This window comes from Sander vitreus, chromosome 20, assembly GCF_031162955.1.
Source record: "Sander vitreus isolate 19-12246 chromosome 20, sanVit1, whole genome shotgun sequence".
Classification (NCBI taxonomy): domain Eukaryota; kingdom Metazoa; phylum Chordata; class Actinopteri; order Perciformes; family Percidae; genus Sander; species Sander vitreus.
Window position 1 is genome coordinate 28,673,448 of NC_135874.1, and position 10,000 is coordinate 28,683,447.

General features: G+C 50.3%; 1 protein-coding gene across 1 annotated transcript in view; it reads left to right on the forward strand.

The window, feature by feature from the left end:
* mdga2a (MAM domain containing glycosylphosphatidylinositol anchor 2a) overlaps nucleotides 1–10,000 on the forward strand; it is an 81,491-nt gene that overhangs the window by 34,170 nt on the left and 37,321 nt on the right. The window contains exon 4 of the mRNA XM_078278135.1: nucleotides 1,614–1,810. Within this exon, the coding sequence (XP_078134261.1) occupies nucleotides 1,614–1,810 (197 nt within the window). The remainder of the gene's footprint in view (nucleotides 1–1,613; nucleotides 1,811–10,000) is intronic.

Here is a 10,000-nt window from a genome sequence, read left to right on the forward strand (position 1 = left end):
GACACACGACAACAAACATGAAAACACGACAACAAATATGAAAACACGACAGCAAATATGAAAACACGACAACAAACATGAAAAACACGACAACAAATATGAAAAACACGACAACAAATATGAAAACACGACAGCAAATATGAAAACACGACAACAAATATGAAAACACGACAACAAACATGAAAACACGACAACACGACAACAAACATGAAAACACGACAACAAATATGAAAACACGACAACAAACAGGAAAACACAACGGCATTAACTTCTACTGTAAAGGTAGGGCCTATCTAGCAGAGGACGGAGCCTCCTGATTGGTCAGACGGACTGTCTGTCTTTTAACAGGAAGGAGAGGTGAAAAACACGGAAATATTTGTTGTCGTGTTTTCATATTTGTTGTCGTGTTTTCATGTTTGCTGTCGTGTTTTCATATTTGTTGTCGTGTTTTCATATTTGCTGTCGTGTTTTCATGTTTGCCGTTGCATTTTTCTATTTGCTGTTGTGATTTGCACTTCAGGGCCACCGTGAGAACCATCCACATTAGTCTCTTTGACAGTGTGGTTGAAAAAAAACCCAAATTTCTGATACAGAAACTTTTTAAAAAATGGGTCAAATCTGACCCGAGGACAACAGGAGGGTTAAGTGGTACCTGAACGTATCGCGGCTGAGTGCTGCCTTCAGGGCACGCAGGCTTTTACAGTAAACTCCAGGAGGAATTGAAGCTGGGAGTCGGGGCCGTGCGTTTTGAGGAGTTTTTAACAGAATGAGCTGCAGACACACGAGAGGAGAATCTTCCTTCATTTCTATGAACTGCAAAACTACCGACGTGTCCTCTTTTATAAAGTGACACTGAAACTGAACCCCTCAAACCCCTCAAAACCCCTCAAATCCCTCAAACCCCTCAAACCCCTCAAATCCCTCAAACCTCTCAAACCCCTCAAACCTCTCAAACCTCTCAAACCCCCTCAAACCCCTCAAACCCCTCAAAACCCCTCAAATCCCTCAAACCTCTCAAACCCCTCAAACCCCTCAAAACCCTCAAATCCCTCAAACCCCTCAAATCCCTCAAATCCCTCAAATCCCTCAAACCTCTCAAACCTCTCAAACCCCTCAAACCCCTCAAATCCCTCAAACCTCTCAAATCCCTCAAATCCCTCAAACCCCTTCGCCTAATGGCCGCCCCCAAGTCTTTGACTAACCAAGGGAAAACATTGTCTCTCTCTCTCTCTCCCTCTCTCTCTCTCTCTCTCTCTCTCTCTCTCTCTCTCTCTCTGTCTCTCTCCCTCTCTCTCTCTCTCTCTCTCTCTCTCTCTCTCTCCCTCTCTCTCTCTCTCTCTCTCTCTTTGGCTCTCTCTCTGTCTCTCTCTCTCTCTCTCTCTCTCTCTCTGTCTCTCTCTCTCTCTCTCTCTCCCTCTCTCTCTCTCTCTCTCTCCCTCTCTCTCTCTCTCCCTCCCTCTCTCTCTCTCTCTCTCTCTCTCTCTCTCTCTCTCTCTCTCTCTCTCTCTCTCCTCTCTCCCTCTCTCTCCCTCTCTCTCTCTCTCTCTCCCTCTCTCTCTCTCTCTCTCTCCCTCTCTCTCTCTCTCCCTCCCTCTCTCCCTCCTCCCTCTCAGACCTGGATGACCCAGTGATAACGGTGCACCAGAGTGTTGGTGAATCGAAGGAGCAGTTCTACTTTGAGCGGACGGTGTTTCTCCGCTGCGTGGCCAACTCCAACCCTCCGGTCCACTACAGCTGGCGGCGAGGCCGGGAGGCGCTGACGCAGGGCTCGGACGCCGGCGTGGAGATCTATGAACCCTTCTTCACACAGGTAAACAAACGCATCACGGTCTTTACTCTGGCATGTGTCTGGTGTCTCAGAGTGGGCGATCACATCCACAGAATCAACACTGAAGGGATTTGGGATGTTTACATTTGACAGTTTTACGAGACTATGTTCCCCCCGAAAAATCCATATGTCGTTTGTTCCAGCATCATTCTGACCTATATTGAGGTTTCTAGTGGCGGCGCCCTCTAGTGGCCGTAGTAGTTCTGACGGGAGCAAGGCAGGAAGTAAGGTGAGGAAGAATAAGAGTGCCAAATGTCCTGGTAAGGAGGCAGGTTGGGGTGGATCAAGCCCCCAGGAAGAGCACCATGTCTTAAAGCCATCGTAGGCTTAGTGGATAACGCTGGTACTGCACCCCATGGCCCAGAAAGACTTTGCATGGCGAAAGAAACGTCTATATTTCAGCGGAACATTTTTAAAGGGTCCTTGTTTAAAACGTCACGTTTTTAACATTTTTAATATTTACTAGTAGCTGAATCCAGAGTTTTTAAACTAGGTATGACGAACGTGCATAATGGACGCGAGCAGACTGCACAGCCCATGCTCATATGTGTTCTCCCGAGGTCCTGTAGCTGTAATAATGGATAATGCTAACGCTAATGGTTGTAATTCACCATGTGTTCTACTAATACATCCATGGTATGTATGCTGTAAAGCCTGTAACGTGGATGAGAGATGAAGCCATGGATGTTATTAAGAGAAGCTTTGTTCACCAAACTGCAGGCTAACCTTAGCAGCTAGCACTAGCTAGCTACTAGCACGACATAATAATTACATCTCCTTGGTTGTCTAAATACATCCATCGTTTACCACTTGTAAGAGACACGAGAGAGAAGCTCATGAACGAGCGTGTTACTACAAAAGGAGCTATGTCACGTTCTGCGTCACCGTGGTAACCTTCAGGTAGTGAAGTCCCAAACCTCCATGTTTTTATCAACTTAACTCAGTAGTTTTGGTGTCTAAACCTAACCAAACTGGGACCGTTAACGGCGTGTTTAAAACCGCGACATCGATACAGTATTGCCCTCGAAGTCTCGGTCTCGACCCCTCGAAGTCTCGGTCTCAACCCCTCGAAGTCTCGGTCCAGACCCCTCGAAGTCTCGGTCCAGACCCCTCGAAGTCTCGGTCTCGACCCCTCGAAGTCTCGGTCTCAACCCCTCGAAGTCTCGGTCTCAACCCCTCGAAGTCTCGGTCCAGACCCCTCGAAGTCTCGGTCCAGACCCCTCGAAGTCTCGGTCTAAATCCCTCAAAGTCTCGGTCCAAACCCCTCAAGTCTCGGTCCAAACCCCTCGAAGTCTCGGTCCAAACCCCTCGAAGTCTCGGTCTCAACCCCTCGAAGTCTCAGACCAAACCCCTCGAAGTCTCGGTCCAGACCCCTCGAAGTCTCGGTCTAAATCCCTCAAAGTCTCGGTCCAAACCCCTCAAAGTCTCGGTCTCAAGCTCTCAAAGTCTCGGTCCCGACCCCTCGAAGTCTCGGTCCAAACCCCTCGAAGTCTCAGTCCAGACCCCTCGAAGTCTCGGTCTCCAACCCCTCGAAGTCTCGGTCCAGACCCCTCGGATTTCGGTCTCAACCTCTCGAAGTCTCGGTCTAAACCCCTCGAGTCTCGGTCTCCAACCCTCGAGTCTCGGTCTCCAACCCCTCGAGTCTCGGTCCAAACCCCTCGGGTTTTCGGGTCTCAACCCCTCGAGTCTCGGTCCAAACCCCTCGAGTCTCGGTCTCAGCCCCTCGAGTCTCGGTCCAGACCCTCGAAGTCTCGGTCCAAACCCCTCGAGTCTCGGTCCAAACCTCTCAAAGTCTCGGTCCAGACCCCTCGGGTTTCGGTCTCAACCTCTCGAGTCTCGGTCTAAACCCCTCGAAGTCTCGGTCTAAATCCCTCAAAGTCTCGGTCCAAACCCCTCAAAGTCTCGGTCTCAAGCTCTCAAAGTCTCGGTCCCGACCCCTCGAAGTCTCGGTCCAAACCCCTCGAAGTCTCGGTCTCAACCCCTCGAAGTCTCAGTCCAGACCCCTCGAAGTCTCGGTCTCAACCCCTCGAAGTCTCAGACCAAACCCCTCGAAAGTCGGTCCAGCCCTCGGTCTCGGTCCAACCCCTCGAGTCTCGGTCCAAACCCCTCGAAAGTCTCGGTCTCCAACCCCTCGAGTCTCGGTCCAAACCCCTCGAAGTCTCGGTCCAAACCCCTCAGTCTCGGTCCAAACCCCTCGAAGTCTCAGACCAAACCCCTCGAAGTCTCGGTCTCCAACCCCTCGAAGTCTCGGTCCAAACCCTTCAAAGTCTCGGTCTCAACCCCTTAAAGTCTCGGTCTCCATCCCCTCGAAGTCTCGGTCTAAACCTCTCAAAGTCTCGGTCTCCAACCCCTCGAAGTCTCGGTCCAAACCCCTTGAAGTCTCGGTCTCCAAACCCCTCAAAGTCTCGGTCCAAACCCTTCAAAGTCTCGGTCTAAACCTCTCAAAGTCTCGGTCCAGACCCCTCGAAGTCTCGGTCTAAATCCCTCAAAGTCTCGGTCCAAACCCCTCAAAGTCTCGGTCTCAAACCCTCGGGTCTCGGGTCCAGACCCCTCGAGTCTCGGTCCAAACCCCTCGAAGTCTCGGTCTCCAAACCCTCGAGTCTCGGTCCAACCCCTCGAGTCTCGGTCCAAACCCCTCGAAAGTCTCGACTCAGTCTCCAACCCCTCGAGTCTCGGTCCAAACCCCTGGCTCGAAGTCTCGGTCTCCAACCCCTCGAAGTCTCGGACCAAACCCCTTGAAGTCTCGGTCCAAACCCCTCGAAGTCTCGGTCTAAACCTCTCGAAGTCTCGGTCTCCAACCCCTCGAAGTCTCGGTCTCAACCCCTCGAAGTCTCAGACCAAACCCCTCGAAGTCTCGGTCTCCAACCCCTCGAAGTCTCGGTCTAAACCCCTCAAAGTCTCGGTCCAAACCCCTTAAAGTCTCGGTCTCCATCCCCTCGAAGTCTCGGTCTAAACCCCTCAAAGTCTCGGTCTAAACCCCTCGTCTCTCTCTTTCCGCCAGGACGCGTCCTGCTGAAGCGTTTAAGTCTTTTAGTCTCCGTTAAACCCTCGGTGGGATCGGGAGCCGGTCCATCAGCTGCTGACAGCAATAGTTCATAGTCTGGTTTCTGTCCAATGTTTTTTTGTTGTTGCTTTACAACCTCGACAGCTTAAAACCTCAGCTGTGTTTAAAAATATCATTGATTCCTGAGATTATTTATTTTCTTCTGAAATAACTCCCAAATGTTTATTTGGGGATGTTTTTGGCTTCATGAAGCGGCATGAATAATGAATAATGAAAACGTTTTTCATTTAGATCCACATATGAAAGGGTTTATTTTCCCCATTCCTCAGAGAAAAGGTCTTTACTGTTTCCATCTGTTTGTGACTGGGAGGTTCATTTTAATACCAGTTTAAATGTTTGTTTTTTTTCATCAACCACAATTCAAACATTGCTTCTTAAAGGGTAACTACCGTTTTTTCCAACCTGGACCCTATGTTCCTGTGTGTGTGTGTGTGTGTCTAAGTGACTGATGGGAACAACAGTATTAAGCGAGATCGCTGCAGTTGGCAGCGGAGAAACAAGCTTCAATGTAAGTTAACAGGGCCATCGTTCAGCTGACAGACTCAGATTATTATTCTAAGTGTCTGACAACATTATGGAAAGGATTTCTATGGAAGTCGACCTTTCTGTTAAAGAGTAAGATCCTTTTTTTAAACATAAAAACATCCGCGAAATTGCGTTCGCTAAACCCACCAGACTCCATGTAAATAAACAGCAATTTAAGCATCGTAAAACACACTTCATTCAAAGTCGACAGAAACAAAATAAAACTATAAAAAGCCGTTTTGGGTCGTCTTTCCACTTTTCCAACCATCACAACTCTAGTTTTGGTTGAAATAAACACACAGTTTACTGATTTACATGTGAAAATATGCTGGCTCTATACACGCTAAAAGTACTGTTTTTTTTAAATGGAGTCTGGTGGGTTTAGCGCCAGCGATCCCAGAGCTGTTTCTGGTTGTGACAGGTTGTTCCCATCAGTCACTTACACACAAAAACATAGGGACATATGGTCCAGGTTGGAAAAAAAACAGTAGTTACCCTTTAATACGTAATCATTTCTTCCCGTCATCAATTCAGTTTCTTACTTACAACTAAGTCAGTAAAGTTTTATTTCTTTAGTACCTTTCAAAACTTAGGTTACAAAATATATAAAGGTTCAAACATTACAGCAGAACATTTAGAGGCAGCACTACTTCCTGTCCTCAGGGATTTCATCGTCTCTAAAGGTTAAATATTGTCTGGCACGCTGACATGGTTAAAAAAGGATATGGATTCAATGAGCGCCATTGGGAAGCTGCTCTCATATCTACTTAGACTACATCTCCAGCGCTACGTTTTTGAGCCCAAAGGCGCTGACACACCGAGCCGATAATCGGCCGTCGGACAGTCTGGCGAGGTCGGTGACTCGAATCTGTTCGGTGTTCACCCTCCTCCTCCTGTGGATTAAGCCCCCTCCCCTGTGGATTAGCCCCTCCTCATGTGGATTAAGCCCCTCCTCATATGGATTAAGCCCCTCCTCCTGTGGATTAAGCCCCTCCCCTGTGGATTAAGCCCCCTCCTCCTGTGGATTAAGCCCCTCCCCTCCTCATGTGGATTAAGCCCCTCCCCCATGCAGATGGAGCTTCCAGATTTGCCCTGGTTTTTATTTTGGCTGTGGTTTGGATTTAATTTGGAGAAAAGGGAAGCCGGCCAATCAGGCGGCCAGTTAGCGTGGCGAGATAACATAACGATGCCTTCAGCGGCGAGCTGGAGAACGTGTTAGCCCCTCCCTTCTCGCTCCTCGCAGGCACTAATGAGGTACTCATCTCCTCCTCGTCTTCATCATCATCCACCCCCCAAAAAAAACTGTCCACCATCTTTGCACAAACATCCCATTTAAATGTCATCTAATCTCATCTGATCTGTCCGTGAGCACAGAGGCTGCCAGAGCAGGGAGGAGGGGAGAGAACAGAGCGGAGGACTGCTCAGTATCTGATGATTTCTTCATGATTTTGGGTTTAAAAGGCATCCAAAACTTTTGGAATTTTAGGACTTTTGATTCCCAGAGAGACTTTTCTGTAGTTTGTACGGCGTGCAAAATAACCAACGCATTCTTCCAGTCCTTCCAGAAAAATGAGGAGTTTTTTTGTGATTGTTTTGGGCTAAAATCCTTGATTATGCGTCACGTTTTCTTAAAAAATGTGATGGAATATGCGGGATATTTATGCGATGAAGTTGCGGAAACTTGCAGAAACTGTGGTTTCATCGTGCTTCATCGCGGGGTTTACAGCTTTTCGATGACGTTCACGTCGCCGTAAGTACGTGAACGTCCCTTCTAGGGACAGGTGTTGCAAATTCGCCATGGCTATAAACACTGTGATACAGGCATCGGATTGTTCTTTGTGTAATAATCTATGTTTTTTGTATCTGTCCCTATTCAAATAAACAGAAATAAAAATGTTCATGACCGAAAGAACAAGATCCAGGGTACAAGCGGCCGAAATGGGTTTCCTCAGGAGGGTAGCTGGCGTCTCCCTTAGAGATAGGGTGAGAAGCTCAGTTATCCGTGAGGAGCTCGGAGTAGAGACGCTGCTCCTTCACGTCGAAAGGAGCCAGTTGAGGTGGTTCGGGCATCTGGTAAGGATGCCCCCTGGGCGCCTCCCTAGGGAGGTGTTCCAGGCACGTCCAGCTGGGAGGAGGCCTCGGGGGAGACCCAGGACTAGGTGGAGGGACGTCCAGCTGGGAAGAGGCCTTGGGGAAGACCCAGGACTAGGTGGAGGGACGTCCAGCTGGGAAGAGGCCTGGGGGAAGACCCAGGACTAGGTGGAGGGACGTCCAGCTGGGAAGAGGTGGAGGGGAAGACCCAGGACTAGGTAGAGGGACGTCCAGCTGGGAGGAGGCCTCGGGGGAGACCCAGGACTAGGTGGAGGGACGTCCAGCTGGGAGGAGGCCTCGGGGGAGACCCAGGACTAGGTGGAGGGACGTCCAGCTGGGAGGAGGGCTGGAGGGAAGACCCAGGACTAGGTGGAGGGACGTCCAGCTGGGAAGAGGCCTCGGGGAAGACCCAGGACTAGGTGGAGGGACGTCCAGCTGGGAGGAGGCCTCGGGGGAGACCCAGGACTAGGTGGAGGGACGTCCAGCTGGGAGGAGGCCTCGGGGAAGACCCAGGACTAGGTGGAGGGACGTCCAGCTGGGAGGAGAACCAGGACTAGGTGGAGGGACGTCCAGCTGGGAGGAGGTGGAGGGGAAGACCCAGGACTAGGTGGAGGGACGTCCAGCTGGGAAGAGGCCTCGGGGAAGACCCAGGACTAGGTGGAGGGACGTCCAGCTGGGAGGAGGTGGAGGGGAAGACCCAGGACTAGGTAGAGGGACGTCCAGCTGGGAGGAGGCCTCGGGGGAGACCCAGGACTAGGTGGAGGGACGTCCAGCTGGGAAGAGGCCTCGGGGAAGACCCAGGACTAGGTGGAGGGACGTCCAGCTGGGAAGAGGCTGGAGGGAAGACCCAGGACTAGGTGGAGGGACGTCCAGCTGGGATGAGGTGGAGGGGAAGACCCAGGACTAGGTAGAGGGACGTCCAGCTGGGAGGAGGCCTCGGGGGAGACCCAGGACTAGGTGGAGGGACGTCCAGCTGGGAGGAGGTCTCGGGGAAGACCCAAGACTAGGTGGAGGGACGTCCAGCTGGGAGGAGGCCTCGGGGAAGACCCAGGACTAGGTGGAGGGACGTCCAGCTGGGAGGAGGCCTCGGGGGAAGACCCAGGACTAGGTGGAGGGATTATATCTCTAACCTGGCCTGGGAACGCCTCGGGATCCCCCAGTCGGAGCTGGTTAATGTGGCTCGGGAAAGGGAAGTTTGGGGTCCCCTGCTGGAGCTGCTGCCCCCGCGACCCGACCCCGGATAAGCGGATGAAGATGGATGGATGGATGGATGGAAAAATGTTCATCTTTCTGCTCAGATATTTGGGACTTTTTTTGCAACGAAGATGCGGGGATTATGACATCATGCAAGCCCCGCATATTATTTATGCGGCGAAAGTGCCGCGTATTTGAAAAAAGGACTTTGGCTGATTATGCGTTTGCATGATCAGGTTTTTCTGGAGGGACTGTAATGAGCGGGTTCGAATGATATCGCACGAAATTAGGCAACCGCCAGCCGGTTAGTGACTTGCAGCGATGACCGTTACGTTTAGACAACAAAACTGATGGCAGTTTGGAAGCAGGGATGCACCGAATCCAGGACTCGGCTTCTGATTGGGCTGAATATTGGGCTTGTTGACGGGGTTGGGTTTCTGCTGAACCCTACGCTGTCACTCCGCGCTACGCTGGTCGCCGTGATGACGGCGCCGTTGATTACAGGAAGGTGTTTACGTAGGTGGAGCTTCAATGCAGCAGGCTGAGAGGAAGTGGAAATGGAACTGGTGAGCAGAAAAAGGGTTGTTTGGCAGTACTTTCAGTCAAAAGAAGGCCATTCAAGTCCAGCTACATGTTCAATCTGCAATGCTGATTAGTCTGGTGGTGGCGAGGACCCTAAACAATACACAACATCACCGCTGTTACAACATCTGGTATGAAACATCTGGAAGAATACGAGCTGAGCATGAAGGAATCTACAGACAGCAGCCAGAATGCAGCAACTTCAGGTACGGCAAAGGAAGGACAGTCACTGTTTACTTCATTAATGTGTTGACTGTGTTCATGGACTGAGGACGGGACGAGGACTCAGCAGAACCTCAACCAGGGGGATTCAGGATTCAGCCGAACCCCAAAAATCTGGATTCAGTGCGTTTGGATTAAAACTCTCCCGGGACATGAACACTGCAGAATTTTATATTTTTACTGCGTCTCTCCCAGATCGACTGATAAAGATCTAAATCTGAGCTCGAGGCAAAGAGACTTACACACCATGTAAAGATTTCTATTTTTAACTGTCAGTCGTCTAGACGTTGGTCCATTGGTCCATTGGTCCATTGATCCATTGGTCCATTGGTCCATCTGTGAAAGATATTTACAGTTTGGAAGTGGGTCCATCATGAACGTTGAAATGTTCAAGACAGTATGTAAATGAGGATCAATTAAACAAGACAAACGTATGTGTGTGTGTGTTCTTGTTTAACTACATTCGTGGGGTCCAAAAACCGGGAATACAAGGT